The sequence below is a fragment of the Aegilops tauschii genome, chromosome 1, assembly GCF_002575655.3.
Source record: "Aegilops tauschii subsp. strangulata cultivar AL8/78 chromosome 1, Aet v6.0, whole genome shotgun sequence".
Classification (NCBI taxonomy): domain Eukaryota; kingdom Viridiplantae; phylum Streptophyta; class Magnoliopsida; order Poales; family Poaceae; genus Aegilops; species Aegilops tauschii.
Window position 1 is genome coordinate 35,280,638 of NC_053035.3, and position 20,247 is coordinate 35,300,884.

Here is a 20,247-nt window from a genome sequence, read left to right on the forward strand (position 1 = left end):
AAGCAATGATTACCGTCCCTCTACTTTTAAGTGTCCTTCATTCGCGCCATCTCCAGGCCAAACGAGACCAAGACCACAAATTGGCATTGCTTCTCTCAATGCAAGAATCGTTGATCAAGACAATTTACTATGAAAAAAACAACAAATAAAATCTAGTGCTCCCTCGATCCAAATTAATTGACACACTTGATACAACTTTAGTACTACAAAATTATACCAACAATTGTGCGTCAATTAATATGGATCAGAGGGAGTAACTTAATTTGCCCACATTACATAGTCAAGTCTATCTTAATCTGCCAACATTACATGGTCAAATCAAAGTTAACTTGCCCACATTACATAGTCAAGTACTCCATAGTACTTAATCTGCCCACATTACATAGTCAAATCTATCTTAATCTGCCCACATTACATATAATATAGTACTTGACACTAATCAAACCAGGATAAAGGCACCACTAACAACACACATCACTCCAGAAATAACAGCTTCACTGCATAACATTAAACACAAACCACCAACACGGTAACAGCAATTATCCATTAACTAAACCAAGCCATTACATCCTCCCTAGACCATGGCCGGGACAAGAGACCATGCGATGGTGACCTCCAGCTTACAAGAACCAACTTCAAGCATACGCATGCTTCTGGAGGCTTCCCTGGCTGTGAATGCTTTAGAATCTCCCTCAACAGTTTGATCCTTCAAACAATTTGCCATTGCCATGACAGAGACTCTCAGCATTCCATCAGCTTCGACAGACAAAACACAGCGTGAAAGCTGTATCGTGCCATCAGCTGCAACTGGCAGTTTATCGAAAGCAAGCAACTTGATTTCCATGTCACTGATACTGGCGGTACGGGCAGAAATTAGACCTCCAAAGCCTTCTGGCCATTCCCCATCGACAACTCTGACACTGATGGTGGCCTCCACAGATTCAGCCATGTCAGCCAATGTCAATTCCACTGTGCTAAGCTTGCTAGTTTCGACACGTTTAAACATGTACGATTCACGACAGCCAGAATCACGACAACTAACAACTAGATAGCTCAAAGCTCTATCCTCAGATTCAGTTCTGCCCTTCACTCGCAAGTCAACCTCAAAGAACACAGGATCCACAACCACAACAGCACGGGTAGGACCTGTCAGTGTCAGGTATCGATTCTGCATGCAAAATTTACAAAACAAATTATGTGTTATTTATCGAAAAATACAACTGGAACGACTGGATTGGAAGAAAACCAATATATGCTGACACCAAGGAACAATGCATCCATGGAGAAGTAATCCATTTATCAAGCTAAACTTATCAATAAGAGCTTGAAGTAAATATCTTTTGGTAGCAAACACTAAAAGGCAGACTTTGCCAAGACTGTAACAGCAAATAAGTTCGAATTGGGTCAGCAAGCATTGTTGATCTTCAAAACCCTCACGTTTTGAAGAACCAATTTAAACTAACAATATGTATATATACTAAAGCAAAAGGAGAGGCAAACATTGAACAGCATAATCAAAACATATACTAGGAAACTGTACACAGGATGCAAACGATTTAGAGACAAACAAATTTTTTTTGCTACGGGGTGCATATACTCTAAAGCAATTTTCTAAAGAGATTCATTTGCCAATAGATTGAAAACAGTGCTAAAACATTTGCAAGCAGAATTTCACAGGAGAACACAAGAAATTATCAAGTACAAAAAAAAAATAGAATACTGGTGACTGGTCTCAAACAAACTGGAGGAGGAAAGAGACTCGAGAATCTGCCTATCCGCTGTGGGGGCACATTGTCAAGGGCCGATTATTTTCATAGGGAAACAGTCAAGAGAGGGTAAAAAGTGCAGTCACTATTCCCCTATATTGGCCTGGAAGAAATTTACACAAACTTGACATTTGAAATGCACAGAGATTATACTCGAACCCGTAAGCCAACTCAAACAAAATTGAACACCATGCAAGCATACATGTGATTTCATGTCGTTGATTTCTTATGTGGCATCCTTTAAGAACTTAGAATTTTTTGCAGAAAAAGGAAAGGAATGATTCCCACTTACACTAGTATACTTATAATACTCCAAGGATTGATCATTTGGTATGATTTCTCATAACCATTGGCAATAGCTACTACTCCCTCCCTTCCGGTTTATAGGGCTCAATTCAAAAATCTCACCAACCAAGGTGAAACAATCAAACTGAGTAAAACGGAAAAACTAAAATTTCAAGATAAGCCCTATAAACCGGACGAGAGGTAGTACCATTTTTTTCGTGAAGCTATTTCCTAGTAACAATCAGGTTTACAATGGCTGGTTTAGAATCACCTAGTTTTCATGCATGGAACTTGGTAGCAATATCACGGACCCCCGCAAACTTATACTCCCTCCATTCCTAAATACAAGTCTTTTAGAGATGTCAATATGGATTACATACGGATGTATATAGACGTAGTTTAGAGTGTAGATTCACTCAATTTGCTCCGTATGTAGTCCATATTGGTATCTCTAAAAAAACTTATATTTTAGGAACGGAAGGAGCATATCTGTATTGATATGAATTATTAACTGTAATCATAGTTCAGAGAAACCAAAAGCCACTGACGTTAACATATGCCGAGGGTATGTGTATTTCATCTCCGCAAAACCTAAAATAAGTAATTTAAATCTCTAATATCATCATATATCTCCCAATAGCCCAGTACATTTGTATATTATTTGAAGTCATGTGAAAACCAGAACAAATAGTGTTCACAGAGGTAACATAGGCACCAAATAACAGTAGAGAGTAATTTCATCATATATCTCCCAGTAGCCCAGTACATTTGTATATAATTTGAAGTCATGTGAATACCAGAACAAATAGTGTTCACAGAGGTAACATAGGCACCAAATAACTGTCGAGACGAATATACAAACCTCACTGTCGATGGTTTGGCAGTTATCCCTTTGACGGCCAAAGATAATGTTGCGATTGTGATCCAACGAGTCACGTGCGGCAACGATACCAAAGACATCCAGCGGCCACCCCAATTCCTCTGTGATGGCTGCAACTTGGACCGAAAAGACCTGCAGAGTTCGGATGGGGTACACATCTTGCGGAGGCTTCTCGTCCGTGTAAAGCATGGGTTGAATAAGCGCTGCAGATTGATGTCAATCGATCAAGACTATTTGGTTAGATATTTCCAAGAGCAATTGATCAGAAGGTAGATAGGGGGAAGATTTGGGTTTGCTTACTGATATCCTCCCATTTACCGAAGGAGCCAGCCCAATGAAGATCCCAGAATTCACGGTAGTCCTTGGCTTGTTCGTCCAGCCAGTCGGTACGATCTTTTGGCTCCAGCTTCATGGCCTCCACATTTTCAGCCATCCACTGGTCCGAGATCCTGATTGCCTCGGGATCTCCCGTGGCGATCCACTTGATCACGGCGTCCAGCTCCCCCTTCCGATCCTGGTTCCTGTGCGCCTCCTCTCCCTTGGCTCTGTACATGGCTGCCGCCGCGACGTCTTCCTCGGTCATCGTCTTGGTCTTATAATGGGGGCCCTCCCCGCTCTTCACTCCCACAAGCTTGGCAATCTTTGCGTTTAGAATCTTTTTTGTCCTCGCCAGATTCGATTTCGCTGTACTGATCGACTCCACTGCCCCCTCTTGGATGTCGCTCTCCTCCACCGCCGCCGCCTTCTTCGAGCCTACTCCCGCCGCCGTCTTCCTTTTCTTCATTTCGCCGCAGGAACCACTCTCCCTTCTCTCCGCCTCCTCCTCCGCTTCCTCCTCCTCCAAGAACGCCTCCATCCTATCAGCCCAGTAAAGCTCAATGTAAGAATCGATTTCCTCCTGCGTCTCCGCCATCGCCGCTCTCCTTACGGAAGAAAACCCTAGATCGCTTTCTCTGGGTGGGGGATTTGGGGATAAGGCCAGGTTGGGGGTTCGGGGTTGGGCAATATATGCCCTAGTTTACTAGACAGTTGTGAGAAAGGCCAAGAGATGCGCTCATTACACCACCTCTTTTATTCATTTGCGATCAATGTTGCATCCTTTAGAAGCATTAGGGTAATAGCTGGTGGTGCATCAGCGTTGATGATTTTGCTAAGATAGCACGCTCATGAGCTACAAAGTTTGCCTCTCTATAATAGTGTTCTAGATAATATGTAGGAACTCAAATATGATAATAGTCAGCAAAATCGATTGCCCCAGTTCCTACAAATATGCTACCTTCATTCATAGCTTCTATGGCTTCCATACTATTTGAGTTAATGATCAGTTGATTGCATCCAATAGATCGGCCAAGTTCTACGCCATATTTAAGAGTTGTAACTTCTATTGATAAAATGTTGATACGTCTTAAATGTATCTACTTTTTTAGGCATGTTTGCTTGTTTTGCTCTCTAACTTGCGTAATTTTGAATAAAACTAATTCAGACTGGCGTTATTTTCAACACAACTTCCTCATGGAGTTATTTTGTGCAAAAATTAAAGTATTCGGATTTTTTTTGGAAAATACCCAAATTATCTTCGGAAGAAAAAATCGGGGGGGGGGGGGGGGGGGGGGGGCGCACCAGGTGCCCACATGGGCAGGGTGCAAGGCCCCCGGTTTACCACCTTATGCCCTCCCTTGGCATATAATTATCTTCCATCCTGAAACCCTTAACAATTTCTCTTTCAGGATTTTTCATGACACGAAGCTGTCGCCACCTTGTATTTGGCACTATATACACTAACAAGATCTATGAGTTCGTACGCCGCATGGCACACCCGTCAATCCGTCATTGAACAACGCTAAAGCAATGTAATGTTTAGACTTGAAAAGCTAATTGAATTGGACTATACAAACTGATTAATTACAATACACCGTGGGTCGCATTTGTTATCCTCGGTAGTTTGCTAGCTCGACCAAAACAGAAATACATATAGTTTCTTTAGAAAACTACTAGCCATTATTTAGTTTAAGAGATCTGCCAAAAAAATAATAGTACTTTGGAAATAAGGTATACACAAACTTATGCCCTGGTTAACATCTTTGCTATCACATATGATTTTTCAATGTAACAGTTTTTTCCAGGTGTGGTTGAATTGATAACCCAACCGCTAAGGCTAATAAATATTTTTTGCCTCCCTTTATGTCAAATCAATAAATTTAAGTTGATACTTTCCTCAAAGACTGTTGCGATCTCCTACACTTGTGGGTTATCAAGACTATTTTCTCGCACCATTGCGGGAGAGCATAACTCTATTTATAAGTTCACTTGGAGAGTTATTTGTTTTCTGAATTTAGTTCTCCATCATGGGGAAGCAAGATCATTTCTTCCAAGACAAGACAAGGTACATACTTATGTACTGGTTCTACATTTGATTTACCTACTGTGTTTAAGTCGACTTGTGACACTGCCACCACCATCACCAAAACCACTATCAAACACACACCCTTCACATTCTGATATGTCACATGTAGTTGATACTACTTGTGCTTCTCATGGAAATTATGATGATGCTTCTAACATGCTTGATATTTTTGTTCCACTTGGAGATCTTTTAGCCTCATATTGCTAAAGCTAAAGAACTTGAGAATGTTAAAACTTGAAACATCAAATGTCAAACGTACTAAACGATATAAATTGGTCTACCCACTACGCCTGTAGAACTTGATGAAGAGTTCACTAGAGAAATTATGGCTTACGATGATGAAGCTGGGTCGAAGGTATGATTGAACTATTAAAAAAAACTTCTGAAACACTTTTGTTCCTGATACTAAGTTTGGTACCTCTCATATATGCATAAAAGATAATGCTTATGAATTATATATTTAACTCGAGATAATTACTTTGGTTGAATTTGATCCTAGCTATGAAAATGAAAAGGCACTTGATCACTTCACTAAGATCAACTCAGTTGTTGGTATCCTTGTTAAGAAAGATGCGAATAGGGAATATTTAATAACCAATATATTTCCTTTTTGATTAAAAGATTATGCGGAGGAGTGGTATAATAGTTTGAAGCCTAGGAGTTTTCCCACTCCGCAAGAGTGGTATAATATCAGATGAATGATTAATGTAACACACATACAAATCCACACTAGGGTTCGCTGTTACGAATAGATGGATGAAGGGATTGATGCTGAAGATGTGGATGACAATGATGATGAAGATCGATGTCGGAGTCTCTGAAGTGATGGCATAGTGGTGCCCTTTTGATAATTCCCCCTCTGGATTCCTTCCAGAGGTCCAGAGGTTAGGTTTTCTACTTCTAGTTTGTAGTTCTGGCCTCTATGTTCATCCTTTTTAGATCCGATCAGATGAGGTTGAAGTAGTAAGCCAAGGAGTGGCGGCACCGTACGATACGAGTGTCTATGCTTGTTTCACATACCATCTTCTCCTCTGTAACATCATGTGCGGTTGGTTTTCCTCCCACGTGATCTTCTATTTGTATGGAAGGTTATTATGACGTCAATTAGCATGATTTTGACCCCAAAATAGATAAGATCATGGTAAAATCACTTAAAATGGTGCACGAGCATGGTGAAGTTCTAAAAATCCTATGACTATTATGGAAAAAATAAGGAACAAAAAGTGATGCAAAATGGACAAAACAATTAGAGTGGTGACCCATCTGCCTCATTTTATTTTCCTTCAGATCTATTTCCCTTACGACATTGACGAGGTGGTAGCGGCTATTGCGTAATGGAATTAGGCCTCTCAAGTTTCTTTGTAGCTCGACGACATCCGATCGGCATCGATGAAGGGCCCGTGAGAGTTTGTATCCCCTAATTTGTTGGTGCGTTGACTTTGACATCTTTTTCGTGTTGTTCTGCGACATGGTTTGATTTCTCCAACTCTCTAAACCATTGGTGATGGATTGCAAGGTTGTGCTGCGTGAGGTGGTGCTCCAACCGATGTTGCTTCAACGATTTAGATCTCGTCCCAATGGATGAGTAGATATTGGCATCTTCAAAGCCTGATATGACGATCCAATGGTTGTCTTCCCCCAACAACAACAGGCTTGATGTGATAACATCGTCCTTTGGCATTTCTAGGTGCCCCTATCTTTTATTGCTGGTTCAATGTAATTTTCAATCTCCAACAGGTGATCGTACAAGAAGGCCAGTGTAATTTTGAGTATAATTTTATTCTTTTTACTGATTGTATTGTGTTCAGTTGACTGTTCATTGTATCCTTTTTTTGCTTTGATATTAACCAAATCTAAGATGTGCATGGGTATATTTATATTGAAAAAGAAAGACATAAAGAAAAGAAACGAACGACTGAGCGAGGAACATATCAAATTGATGAAATTTTGGCGGGGTCGAGCGATGGATGCGAGTGCTCCTGCTCAGGATGGGAATGTGCCGGGTTGGCCCGCCGAGTCGCTGACTCGATCAAAAAAAATATTAAGGCCAATGGGTCATATGGATCGGTCTCAAACAAGATTTGGATCACAAACCAGAGTCGGCACTGGGTGACCCAACGGGTCAGTCGAGTCGGCCCACCTTATAGTCTTATGTGTCACAAAAGCTGCAATCTCGGTTGCGCCGATGTTGTTGTAGGACCTGATTTTGCTACGCGGTATGTCATATAATTTCTCATGAACGCTCAAGTATATAAACAACATAATTGTGTTGATATGTTTCGATAAGATGTGCACGTATAAAACCACAAGCAAACGGTTTAATTTTTTCTGTTAACCATGCACTAGAAATCTTATTAATTCTTACACTAATCAGATTCCATTAAACCGTGCCTAATTTTAACATCTTGCTTTTTAGGCTAATTTTAACATCTTGTTTTTTAGGCTAATTTTAACATCTTGTTAAAAAAAAAATTTGCATCAACCACAAGCAAACGGTCCAACGAGGCCACTGGCTCTTCTTTACGTAGGTCGGCCCGTGGCCCCTCAAGTTGGACTTGGGCACAAGGGCCGGGTCCAAGGCCAGGTCCGGGCCGGCCCATTCCCCTGAGCTCCTGCCTTGCGCGCCGGGAAGGAGAGGGATGGCGGCCGCCTCCCGGGCTGCGAGGTCGCGCACGATGGTGTTGAGCCCGGGGGCGGAGGCGGTGTTAGTCGGGGCGGAACCGATTGCGGCAGCGGGGTGAGGTCTCGAGCAGGGCGGGGTCGACTGGCGGATGCGAAGCTCTCCTGCTGCGCTGCCGGGAAGGAGAGGGAGAGCAACCGCTTTGCTGAGCAGGGCGGCGTTAAGCGGTGATGGTCGCGGCGGCGGGGACGGAATTGACCGCGTTGTTAAATATAGTAAGTATAATTCAGCTAATTAACCCATCGTTGTAAGCTGTGTCTTCACGCCGGTGGCATTTCCATGTCACGATTTAAATGAAGAAACAACAAAGAATAAATTGATCAGCTTGTAAATTCAGAAGAATAAAAATTGATTAACTTGTATATGTAGAGCTTAACTTGATGATTTGGAGTTAGATCAATATCTGCTTTATGTGTTAAAACACTATAGTTGAGAGCGTAGGAGAGCTTATCAAGTGCCATACTTGTGCTAGAAACTGCTGTGCTGATGCCTTTATGACTGCTCTTCAAGAGAAGTATTCTACCCTATCCCTTTGTTAATGATTAACTACGAGGCCCCATTGATATATTTCATATATTAAATAAATCCATATTTGTTTCACAAGAAAAAGAGCCTCGTAATGGATCGTAAATGATTGCAGTAAGATTATGGTACACTGAGATTTTGAATTGGCATGGTTACTAGCTACTTGGTGCTGTATGCTTTGATGTTCTTAATTAGTTGATTTCTCAACAAGGAATCCAACGCTGTTGTCTTGATCTATGTGTTGGCCATTAACTAAATGTGATGTTGATCATTAACACAATGTTGGGTAAAGGGGCTACTTAGCTTTCTTATTATGTAACCTTAATTTGTGGTGAACTGGCAATTTCTGTAGGGTGCAACAGATTTGACCACGCAATGTTGATCAATACTGATTTTTTACTCTTAATTTCGTTCAACCAAGTGCACTACCCTGAACAGTGAGGATTTTGTGTTGCTATCAGATAATTGTTGTTTTGTATTTACTTGAGTTGCTGCTAAAATGCTTCTCGTTTGCAGTTTTACAGGCTGGAAGGACTGACACAGCGAGGGGACACTTAGCAGCCTGGTCATTTTCATCAGTCCGATCTGTACCCTGGGAGAAGCTGCAAGAGGTAGAGATGCACGTTGGAAGAAGCATGGCTGCCAGTTGGAGATTGGAAGAGCATGATTAGGGTGCAAACAGTGCTATTGTTGCCGGAGCAGACTCCTCTCAGATGGTAAAACCCTTGTGTTTTTCTTTCTTTCTCAAGTGTTGGAAGATAGAAATAATTCTACATTGCTGGTAGAATTCATAATTGCACTCAGCATCTTATTGTAACTTATTGCCTATGGCCAGTAACTCATCTTAGGCTCCACAAGCTAGAGGAGCGCATAGGGTAACTAATTGTTTTCTTTGACGTCTTCTTGATGTTGAACAATGTTTAATATGTTGTTGTGGAGATACTTATGTGAGAATAATAACATTGTATATTATCAGGATATCTCATTTTAAATGATACGGCATTGGTAAGTTTGTTTGCTAAATGCCTTTCTCATCTTCGGTTAATTTTGCCCGCTTTTTGCTGTCATGTTTTGTACACAAAAAACATATATGCTGGTAATTTGGGCTTTATTTTGCTCCCACTTATTGCTAAAATGTCTCCTTTAGATAAAATTTCTTACATGGGATGCTATGTGTGAATATGTCACGGTGGAGTTTGATATTTATTGTGGGATCTGCCCGTTGATATTAAGTCAGATTTTGGTAGCTTCACTTTCATCTTCAATCTGCTACTTCCATAGCCATTGAAAAATTAACACACCCTGCTAACATGTATACTCATGGAATAGGAATGATCAAGAAGGTCTTAGATATATGTTTATAACTCATCGATGGTAAAGAATCAGTTTTCTTCAAACAAAATCACTTACTTGGGGTTGACTGAGCTGTTCGTTTACTCGTTGTGGCAATCATAATGGAGACTCTTCTGATGACTATGCACACTTATTCGTAATTAATTACTCATATGACATATATCGTTTTCCTTTTCAATTGTTGGACAAATTATTAATAAGGATTAAGTCCTGTTTGCTGAAGGTAATTGAATGTGGGGATACTTGTATTTCACACCTGATTGTTTGAGATTTTTTCTTTTTCACCCCTACGGTAAAAACATCTCACTTTGCCGAGTAGTAGAATGGCTGAGTTGGAATCATGTATTAATAGGCCAAGGAAGATGCCATATACTATTTGTGCTATTACTACACTTATCATCCTTTACATGATTCGTCTAGGTGGTTGTGTTTCACATCGGTGATTGATTATAGTGACTAATACTATGTCTATGTTGCTATATGTGCTACGCTTCGTTTTAAGAATACCGATATTCAGTAAATACTATACATTAATGATGTTTTATGGACCTGTTACATACTACCATAACCCTGGTGTAGATTGCATTTGCATGTCAACGTTTGCATTATATAGGCACAGGCAGCGGAAAACGATGATGATGAAATTAAGTGGCTCTCGAGGGTGGTAATAATAATAATAAAACCGATATTCCTCTTATGATGTAGCGACTGAAAAAGAAGCAAACATAAACGGCCATCCAAACCAGCCATTAATAAACTCACATACCTTCCACTGATCACAGATGTTTTTTTCCCCTCGAAGTAAGATGTTTGGGTGTAGGCACTGTTAGGCGGTAGCAGAAAACTTTCCATGTGGTGCCATCTGTTAGGCGGTAGCAATTTCGTGATCATGGAGATGTTACTATTCTGAGAAATTGGCTTGAACCTTTCCCTGATGGGAGCATGGCAAATATGAATATTGGAAGAACTTCTTGTGGCTAGCCATCAGCATCAAGCTATCCCTCCTACCAGTTAAGAGCTGACTCTGGAATCATTGCAATGCTTGCAACTTCAATGGGAGAGCAATTTGCCCTATGGAGCAACTTCACAAATTTAGCACAGAAGTTTTTCGCTTTTATTTGGCCACATTGGAGTAAGGTTCTGTTTCCAGAGCATATCTGTTTACTTAACTACTGCCAATATACCATGATTGATTTACATGTTATCATGTTTTCTTGTCAAAAATCTGACGAGGATACTACTGACAATAGAAAATTGGCCAAGGAACTGATTGATAGATAATTTAATGGACTATATATATGACTAATTGTGAAGAAAAAGAGAATACATTCCACTGAAGGTTCAGTGTCAAATCAGTTTATGTAACCTTATTGGTGGCGCCCTCTGTTGTTTGAGTAGAAACAAAAGGAGAGTGAGAAATATACTGTATCTGTGCGCATTTTATGGGCCTGTTGGCACAACAAGTTCCATTTGTGTTGCCTGGGCATCGCTGCATGTTGCCTCCAGCGCCGTGTTTGCGGATATTGCAGGTACAAGTTTTATACAGGAGACACCATCAGCCAACAATACCAGCACACTGACTTAACAAAGCTAAAACTAAGCAAATGAACATAGTCATGGAATGTCATGTAAAGAGAGGCAGCACAATCTCTTGGAGGCAGCAATGAATGGCAATTCAGGATGACAGTACAGCTGATACTAAATTCTACATCCAATAATATGTCAATCGCAGTTTAACATGCCAATGCATAGGAGCAACAGAATAGTTTTCTTAGAAGATCAAGGGAGACCCCCCTCCCCCCAGTTCCATTGTTGACAATGAAACCAGAGAAACGGGCGTTTTACACCCATGTCAAGCATGACTCAAACTGCGGACCGAAAAGTATATAAACATCATCCAGGTAACACTAGGAACTGGTAAGCCTGAAAACAGAGAGCAAAACGTCTGCACGCAGGCAGGGACTTCTTTACACCAAGACGCTCCTGGGGGACTCCACTGGCACCACCTTCTTGATTCTCTTCGTCGTGGTAGCTCCAGGAGAGGGCGACCACACACCCGAGCAGCAGAATAGTAATAGGATCATCCAAGAGAAGCAAAACCAAACTCGTGAACAAGGCATCAATTGGCTTATAGATAAACTACCTAACTAAACTTGGGGTCTTCAATGTTTTCTCCAGCACCATCTTGCTCCAGCAACTCATTGGTAGCTTGATCAAGCAAAATAAGATCATCCCTCATCAACAGCGCCAAATCGCCCTTGGGCCCAATGATGTCATCGATGGTAGAGTAATGACATTTGTTCATGAGACGCTCAAGGATAGCAGGCTTTACAGAACCATACTTGCCAAGATGCAATGCCAACTTTGAGAGTTGACCCCAGTTATCGATTCTGTCCCAATAGTAAGACTCCAGAGCTGTTGCCTCAATGTCAGCAGCAATTGCTTTGATGACGAGCTGCCAGATCCAGTATAGCCGCAGTGCCTCACAAAACATAATCACAGCGGGAAGAATTGCCTCCCTGGTTTCATCCAAACTGCGATCCTCACGAGCCAATGTATAGAACATGTTGATGATGCTGTTTGAACCTCCAATCTTGGTCCTGTACACAACAACATGGTTGTTACTTGTTAGAGACAATTTAGAGCACCGTGGTCACTAGAGATAAGTACCAAGGTGTGAAATTACTTACTTCTTTGTGTGGGAGCCACCGATGCCTATCTCTTCTGAATTTAGCCAGCTTGGCATATGCTCACCCTTCAGTCTTTCCCAGCGACCCCAAGTGCCGTCTGGCTTCAGCCGTCTCAAGCCAACCGTGTAACAATCGAAGTCACAAACCAGTAACTGGACCGCCTTTGATGGATCACCTGAGTGATATAGTTGAATGATGTGATAACTCCTTCCTGTTTTTTTCTTTCCCCTCTCCTTCTTGAGCACCTCCTCCCACTGCCGCTCCTCCTCCTCATCCTCCTTCTGCTTCTTCTCCTCCTCACTCTCCTCTTTCTCTTCCATCTTTTCATCCTCCACCTGCTCATACTCATTGAGATCTATGTTGCACTCACTTCCTTCTTCAACCTTTTGCTTCCCCTTATCATCCTCATCCATCACCACCACCTGCTCCTCCTCCTCCTTCTTCTTCTTCTCCTCCTCCTCCTCCTTCTTCTTCTTCTTCTTCTCATCCTCCTCCTTCTCAGCACCCTCTTTGCAGCTGGGGTTTCGATGAGGTGTCACCGGGACACTATTGTACTTGAACGGCGCGATGAGACCACTCCTTCTGGCCATTTTTTTCATGAATTCGACATAGTCGCTTGCCCGACCAATCACATCCAAGAAAGCGACTGGGATATCCTGCACAAATAAGCGGTACAAGTGAGCAATGTGCAAAACACAAGGCAGGAGCAGGACTAGCATCTCCGATTGTCAGTAGCAATTTTTTCCAGCATAAAGTGCGACACTTGGGTGCTAATGCAGAGAAGAAACAGTTGAATTGCGTGGAATTAATTATGCAAAGTAGGAAACTTGGCCAAGCAGAAGACAGATACAGAGGACTTGCTAAAACCCCAGTGCAACCCCCATCCCCGCTCGTCCTGGACGAGATGCCCTCCACCCCGCCCGTATGCGGGCTGGGCTGCAGCGCGTCTCGCCCCGCTCGTGTGTCCTGGGAGCGCGGGGTCTCGCCCCGTCTTGGCGCTGCACCGCTCGGGGCGCGCAGCTTGGTCCTCTCGCCCCAGCCCGTGGTGCTGCACCAAGAACTGGAACGGCGCCACGGCCTCCGCCTCACCGCCGACTAAACCCATACTAGCAGCAACGTAGAGCACGTCGATGCGACGCTAGCAATGAGAAAGCAGAGTTCCGATGTGGCCACCCACGGCGCCCTTGGGAGAAGACAGGGGTTTGGGGGGAGGGGGAGGGAGAGGTTGCGCTTACAAGTTCGGTCCGCTGCCTTGGCGAGCATATCGGGCCGGTCGCGCGTGGTAGGCGCTTCACCTTCCGCCGCTGCTAGTAGCTGATACCGTTCACCTGATGACTGGCGCCACCTCCATAAGGAAAGTGCATGTGCGTCTACTTTTTAATAAAACAAGTTATTTCACCAGTCCTTGTTATTTTCTTTCAACAAGAAAATGCTTCCCTCTCCCTCTAGCCCCAAAATTTACCGCTGGTGTGGGGAGGCCATTTCACTAGTTAAAACGTTGCCCATCATCAGCAAAGTCAAGCCAAAAAAAGTCCGGTTCCGCCTGACCTGTTGTTGACCGCTGGTCCACCAACGGGAGCTCCTGCTCCTGCCTTCGGTTCCAAACAGGCTCCACTTCCGGCTCTCCTCCCTGCTTTCGCCTTCGCCGCGCCCTGGGGGCATCACCTACGTGCCGCCTGCTGGCTTAGCTAGCTAGGCTAGGCTACAAAGTAGACAAAACATACTACGTATAGTACTACTGGCCACAGCCTCCGACCGGCCGGTTCACGACGGAGATACGGACCAGCAGCGCCCAGCTCGGCTGCACAAAGAGGGGGGCTGCACTGGAGCCTCGCCACCGATTCGCAGTGCAGTGGCAACGTGACTCAATCAGACGGCTCGGGTTCACCAGCTAGCAGACGAGGTCCTGGTAGCCGCTTACCACTGGTACGTACGCCAGAGCTTTTTTTTTTTTTTTTTTTTTGAAGAAAAGGGCAGAGCCCCTGTTCCATTCCATTGCAGAAACGAAACCAAGATGTCCAGATCCAGTTATTACAGGTGAAAACGCAAACGGCAATCAGCAGACTTGCTGTCGTAGTATTTAGCTACTCCACAAAAGCTACGGTGACGCACTGCTGTTACTAGAAAGAGAAAAACACCCTCAAAGATTCAATTACAGTCTAAACACAGCCACTGCATCTTGCAAATCAACCCACCCTGCTGGAAATGGGATCTTTTAGAAGGTGTCCCCACGCCTCAGCGAGGATCTGGCCACAACACAAGAGAGGGGCTTCTCGCCTTCATCTCCACTTCTTTCGAAGCCCACGCCAGCTTGTCCCTGGCACGACCTGAGGAAAGGCATTCCCACGTAGATAGATTCAACGCGGTTTTCCGCCAGCCAGATAGCCTGCAAACCAGGCCAACAAACAGAATTGAAAACCATGTCATTGCGAGTTTTCCAGATAGCCCATAGTCCAGCTGCATGGACAACATTCACCGCAGCACTCCTCTCTGTTCCAATAGGATAAGATGGCCATCATATTGATGTCACCACTAACTCCAGTTAGGGCACATATGGCTTTCCAAAACTCAACAACAACAACACAATCACAAAATAAATGGAAGCAAGATTCTGGTTCAGAGCAAAAAACACAAGTAGGGTCACCCACTTCCTGCCTTTTGCTTTGGTTATTCCTAGTTAGCAGTTTATTGTTAACTAGCATCCAAAGAAAGATTTGAATCCTAGGGGGAATCTTGATATTCCAAATGGCAGGGGAGCTAACTGGCAACACTCCCCTAAAATTAACAAACTTGTAGAAAGATTTAACAGTGTATACCCCTTTGGAGTTCATATTCCAAACCTGGGTATCCTCCTGATCATTGAGTTGAATAGTATTCACAATCTCCAGGAGTTCAAACCACAGAGTCATCCGCTCCTGAGTAAAACATCTTCTGAAGGTGAGCCTAAGAGTGTTGCCATCCCAAATCTTATCAATGGTGGCATTATGCTCATTAGCTAAACTATATATATCCCAATATTGGGTAGCCAAGGTAGCATTACCAAACCAGTGTTCCTCCCAGAATCTCACCCTCTTACCATTGCCAATATTGCTATCCTGAGGGTTATATTTGGAATCAATAATACTTTTCCAAATCTTCCCCTCAGAGTTATAATATCTACTAATCCAAGAAGCTAACAGGGCCAAATTCATATCCCCAATATCAGTGATACCAAACCCTCCAAACTCCTTTTTCATGGTGATGGAGTTCCAGGCAGTCAAATGATACTTGTGATGGCCCTCATAGTCATCCCAAAAGCAATGAGCTAATTGAGAATTAATGAGTTTAATAGCCCACTTGGGGAATTTACTGAAACCCATAAGATAAGTAGGGATACTAGCTAAACATGCTTGGACTAGGATTAGTCTCTCTTGCCAAAAGAGAGAAGTCGCCCTCTCCACCCAGCAGCTTTCATGATGATCTTATCTACAGTAGGTTGAAGATACTCTTTTCCAATCTTGCTAAAATGGAGGGGAGCACCTAAATACTTAATAGGGAAAGCACTGATTTTGCAGCCCAAGGATTGAGCAAACAACAAAGCCTCATCTCTATCTATGTTGATAGGGACTATGTCACATTTATGAAAGTTAATTCTCATGCCAGAGATCTGCTCAAAACAGGATAATAGCCATTTAAGATTTTTAGCATGATCCAGGTTTTTATCTAGGAAGAGTAAAGTATCATCAGCATATTGCATGCTAATGACTCCAGCAGGGTTAGGGGGGGGGGGGACACACCAGCAATTAGGGTTTTCTTAGCAGCTTTAATCAAAATTCTAGTGAAAACATCAGCTACCAAGTTAAACAGCAGATGAGATATAGGGTTTCCTTGCCTGGCTCCTCTGCCAGCTATAAAGTAGTCACTATTTGTGTCATTGATCCTAACCCCTACAGACCCATTACAGAGAAGAGATTCAAGCTTATACATCCATTTAGGACCAAAGCCTCTCTTTCTCAGCATTTTTAAAAGAAATTATCTACTAATCATGTCATAGGCTTTCTCATAATCCAATTTAAAGTAGAATCCAGACATTTTGTTAATGGCCACTGCATGAACTACCTCATGAGCAGCCACAATGCTTTCCAGGGTAAATCTCCCTTTTAGGAAAGTTGTCTGGTTAGGAGAAATTAGAACATTACAAACATGGCCAAATCTATTGGTGGCACATTTAGCAAAAAATTTAAAGCTACAGTTAATCATGGCTAGAGGTCTGAACCTATCTAGCTTAACAACATTAGGTTCTTTAGGAACTAGAGTAAGGAGGGAGAAGTTGAGTCTAAACAGATCAAGTTCTCCAGCCTCCGAATCTCTAAAAAGAGCAAAATGATCATGCTTAATAAGATCCCAATATTTTTGATAGAATAGAAAGGGAAATCCATCAGGTCCAGGTGCTCCTTCAGCATAAGAGCCAAATACAGCAGCCTTTATTTCCTCCTCAGAGAAAGGATTTTCAAGTAAATTAAAATGTTCAGGGGATAACATACTATCTTGATCCCAAAAGTCATATTTTAGATCAATATCAATAGTAGGAACATAACCAAATAGTTTTTTTTATAATAATCAACAACTATTTGAATTATACCTTTGGTATCTTCCAAAGGACCTGAAGGGCTTTCAAGCATAGCTATCTGCTTCTTCCTCCTTTTCTGGTTAGCAATAGCTTTGAAATATCCAGTGTTGTGCTCCCCATCCAGGATTTCTTTCTCCCTGGATCTCTGCCTTGCCTTGATCTCCTTCCTCCTCCGGATCTCATTTAGGTCACATGAAATAGTTTTCATCCTTTTCTTGGAGTTAGGGGATAAAGGCTAGTATTCAGCGAAAATATCTAAACAGTTATATTCAACTACCAGGGACTGCTTGTGTTTATTCTGGTCAGCTTCATAATTAGCACACCGACCTTTAGCAACTTTCCTGGTAGCTCTAATTTTAAACTGCCATCTATCAATGGCTTTGGTGGCTTTACATTTAGAGTTCCAAGCTTTGTGGATAACTTCATCAAAACCAGGAATCTCCAGCCACCATTTTTCAAATCTAATTTTTTTTGAAGAGGAGTTTGGGTGCCCAGTGGAGGTATTTAACACTAAAGGGGTATGATCACTCCCCACTTTGGGCTGGGCTTTAATAAAAGCCCCAGGAAAAAGACTATCCCAATCAACAAATACAAAAACCCTATCCAGAGTGGCCATCACCAAGTTGTCTTGGTTGTTGGCCTAACTAAATCTTCTCCCAGCATTTTTAAGTTCAATGAGGCCAAACTTGTTGACCCAATCATTAAAAAGATCAGCCCAATGCTGATTAATATTACCAGTGTTCTTCTCACTAGCATCTCTTACTATATTGAAATCTCCATCTACTAAGGTGGAGCCAGACCTGTTAGAAAGAACTCTATTGAGTTCAATTATAAAATCAAGTTTATATTCATCATAAGCAGATCCATATACAGAGATCAATCTCCATATAGTATCATTATGTTTGAACTTCAAAATACAGGAAATGCAATATGTGTTAATGTCACATTGCAAAATCTCAAATCTGTCTTCTTTGACACCCACCAGGATACCACCTGCAGTGCCAACAGCAGGCAACCAGTTCCAAACAGAACCACTCCTAATATCAATGGCTTCTAGTTTTGGAATGGTGAAGTTAGCCTTCTTAGTTTCAGATAAACAAAGAAAATCAAGGCAGGAAGCTTTGATGAGCTCCTGCACTCTAGTACTTTTGGATGACCCATTAAGGCCTCTAACATTCCAAAAAGCACCAATCATTAAAGCTATTTCTTGGAATTCCTATTCCTAGATTGGCACTTCCTAGCCCTTTGAGTGGATACCTCCATCCAAGGGATATCCTTTTCCTCCCTCTCTAAATTATTATCAGTGTAGGAGGAAGATGGATTGGCAGTGTCATTATTATTACTAAAGTAGTCTGTTCCATTGATATCAATGTCAGGAGGGAGAAACATATCAGGATTGTCCTATTGAAATCTAGACAGCCTCTCAAGCTCTATCTGCTTGATGGTATCAACATTGTTGTTGCAACTAACAGGATCACTCCCTAGTTTTATTCCAGACAGATAATCATTATGCAAAAGAGACTCATTATCTAAACAAGCAAAGGAATTTTGGGAATCTAAAGAAGTTTTACCTCTAGCAATTTCCAAATTCTGCACTTTTTGATCTCTTGAGCCTTAACTATAGTATTCTTACCATCTCTTTTGATCCCGTTGATCATCCTAGTGGCAACAACATGACCCCACTTCCCTTTGTCAGGTCTATTGGCCTGAGGTCTAGGAGCTGGGCAAGATAGGATGGTAGAAGAGGGAGCCAGGGGCTTTGGGCCATTGTCACCAGTGCAATTCATCTTAGCATCAAACTATACCAGCAACCTGCTACCACAACCTTCATATTGAGATTTTCTAGCAGCATCTAGCTAACTTTCGGTCACAGGAGCACCCTGGTAGATTGAAGGTAAGGGACTCTCCAGGTGGGCTTGCTCTACAGGAGTGTGAGGCTGCAGATAGCTAGCCCTAGTTTTGGACCCACTTGGGGCAGGAGTGGTCTTCTTAATAATTTGATTTCCAACATCTTGATCCATTTCTTCCCCTAGTAGATCATCATCGACATCACCACTCCTGTCAGCTCTCCCATTCTCTTCAGCACCATCAGAGGGTCCAGGGGGCCCATCAGAAGGTTTATGTGTGGGTGACTCAGGTGCTGCATCATCATCAACCTCAAAGGTGAGTAAGTAGATCTTGATGAATTTCTACCATTCTGCATTTTGGGATCAGCTGAGGATCTCTAACAGCCACCTGAATTCTGACCACCTAATAGAAGCTCTTGAAGATCTTATGCCAGTCAACATTAACAATAACACCAAGAGAAGAAGTAATCCGAGCAATAACTGGCCAAGTGCACCACATAAGGGGAATGCCTATGATATTGATCCATATTTCTTTGAGAGGATCATAAACAGGTCGGTCACCATGCCAGTCTTTGAAAGAGATAGTGACTCCTTTCTTTTTCAAGTCGATGGATTTGAAAGCTACCAGATCAGATATCTTTTTGTTGGAGGTGGGGGGGATCTGACCAGGTACCGGGTTTCATCATAAGTTCTAATCTGCCATGGCCAGTTGGTTTTCCACATTCCAGCAAAGTAGCTTTCTAATTCATCAACACTAATTTCCCCTTTTTCAATGACTACCAGGCCAACATTACCAAAATTGAGCCAATCACTATCACTCTTGTCTCCAACTTCAATATGAAAGAAACCAAGCCCATTGTTAGCACTCCCCCAAAACTGAGCAGCAGGGTAGGGTTCATACCATTTGGGGCAAGCATCCATATAGTGGCCCGGGGTCTTGCAGATAAAACAAACTTTAGGAATGGTGCACATGCCAACAAACTGCCCAGGGAGGCCATAGTTGTAGCATATGGTGCCTATGTATTTAGGATCCAACACACACACACACACACACACACACACACACACACACACACACACACACACACACATATATATATATATATCTCCATCAGAATCTGTTGAGACTTGACCAGTAGCACTATCATTTGACCCAACAGTAGTAGTGAATTGCTTTTTTGCACCAGCTCTGTTTTTCTTCTTATTTT

General features: G+C 42.4%; 1 protein-coding gene across 1 annotated transcript; it reads right to left on the reverse strand.

The window, feature by feature from the left end:
* Positions 1-277: 277 nt before the first annotated feature.
* On the reverse strand, positions 278-3,922 carry LOC109747568 (uncharacterized). The gene is made up of 3 exons (XM_020306606.4): positions 3,232-3,922; positions 2,914-3,134; positions 278-1,168 (listed from the first exon to the last, which is right to left on the reverse strand). Exons 1-3 carry the CDS (start codon positions 3,842-3,844, stop codon positions 575-577), a joined length of 1,428 nt encoding a protein of 475 aa, XP_020162195.2. The 5' UTR covers positions 3,845-3,922; the 3' UTR covers positions 278-574.
* Between the last annotated feature and the right edge of the window lie 16,325 nt (positions 3,923-20,247).

What these genes read in the sequence shown, in the direction of transcription:
- LOC109747568 (XM_020306606.4), bottom strand. Translation starts at nt 3,844, where the DNA reads ATGGCGGAGACGCAGGAGGAAATCGATTCTTACATTGAGCTTTACTGG. An exon ending in CGGTAAATGGGAGGATATCA is followed by an intron (nt 3,135 to 3,231) that starts GTAAGCAAACCC and finishes ATCAATCTGCAG; the next exon opens with CGCTTATTCAACCCATGCTT. An exon ending in GCCAAACCATCGACAGTGAG is followed by an intron (nt 1,169 to 2,913) that starts GTTTGTATATTC and finishes TTTTGCATGCAG; the next exon opens with AATCGATACCTGACACTGAC.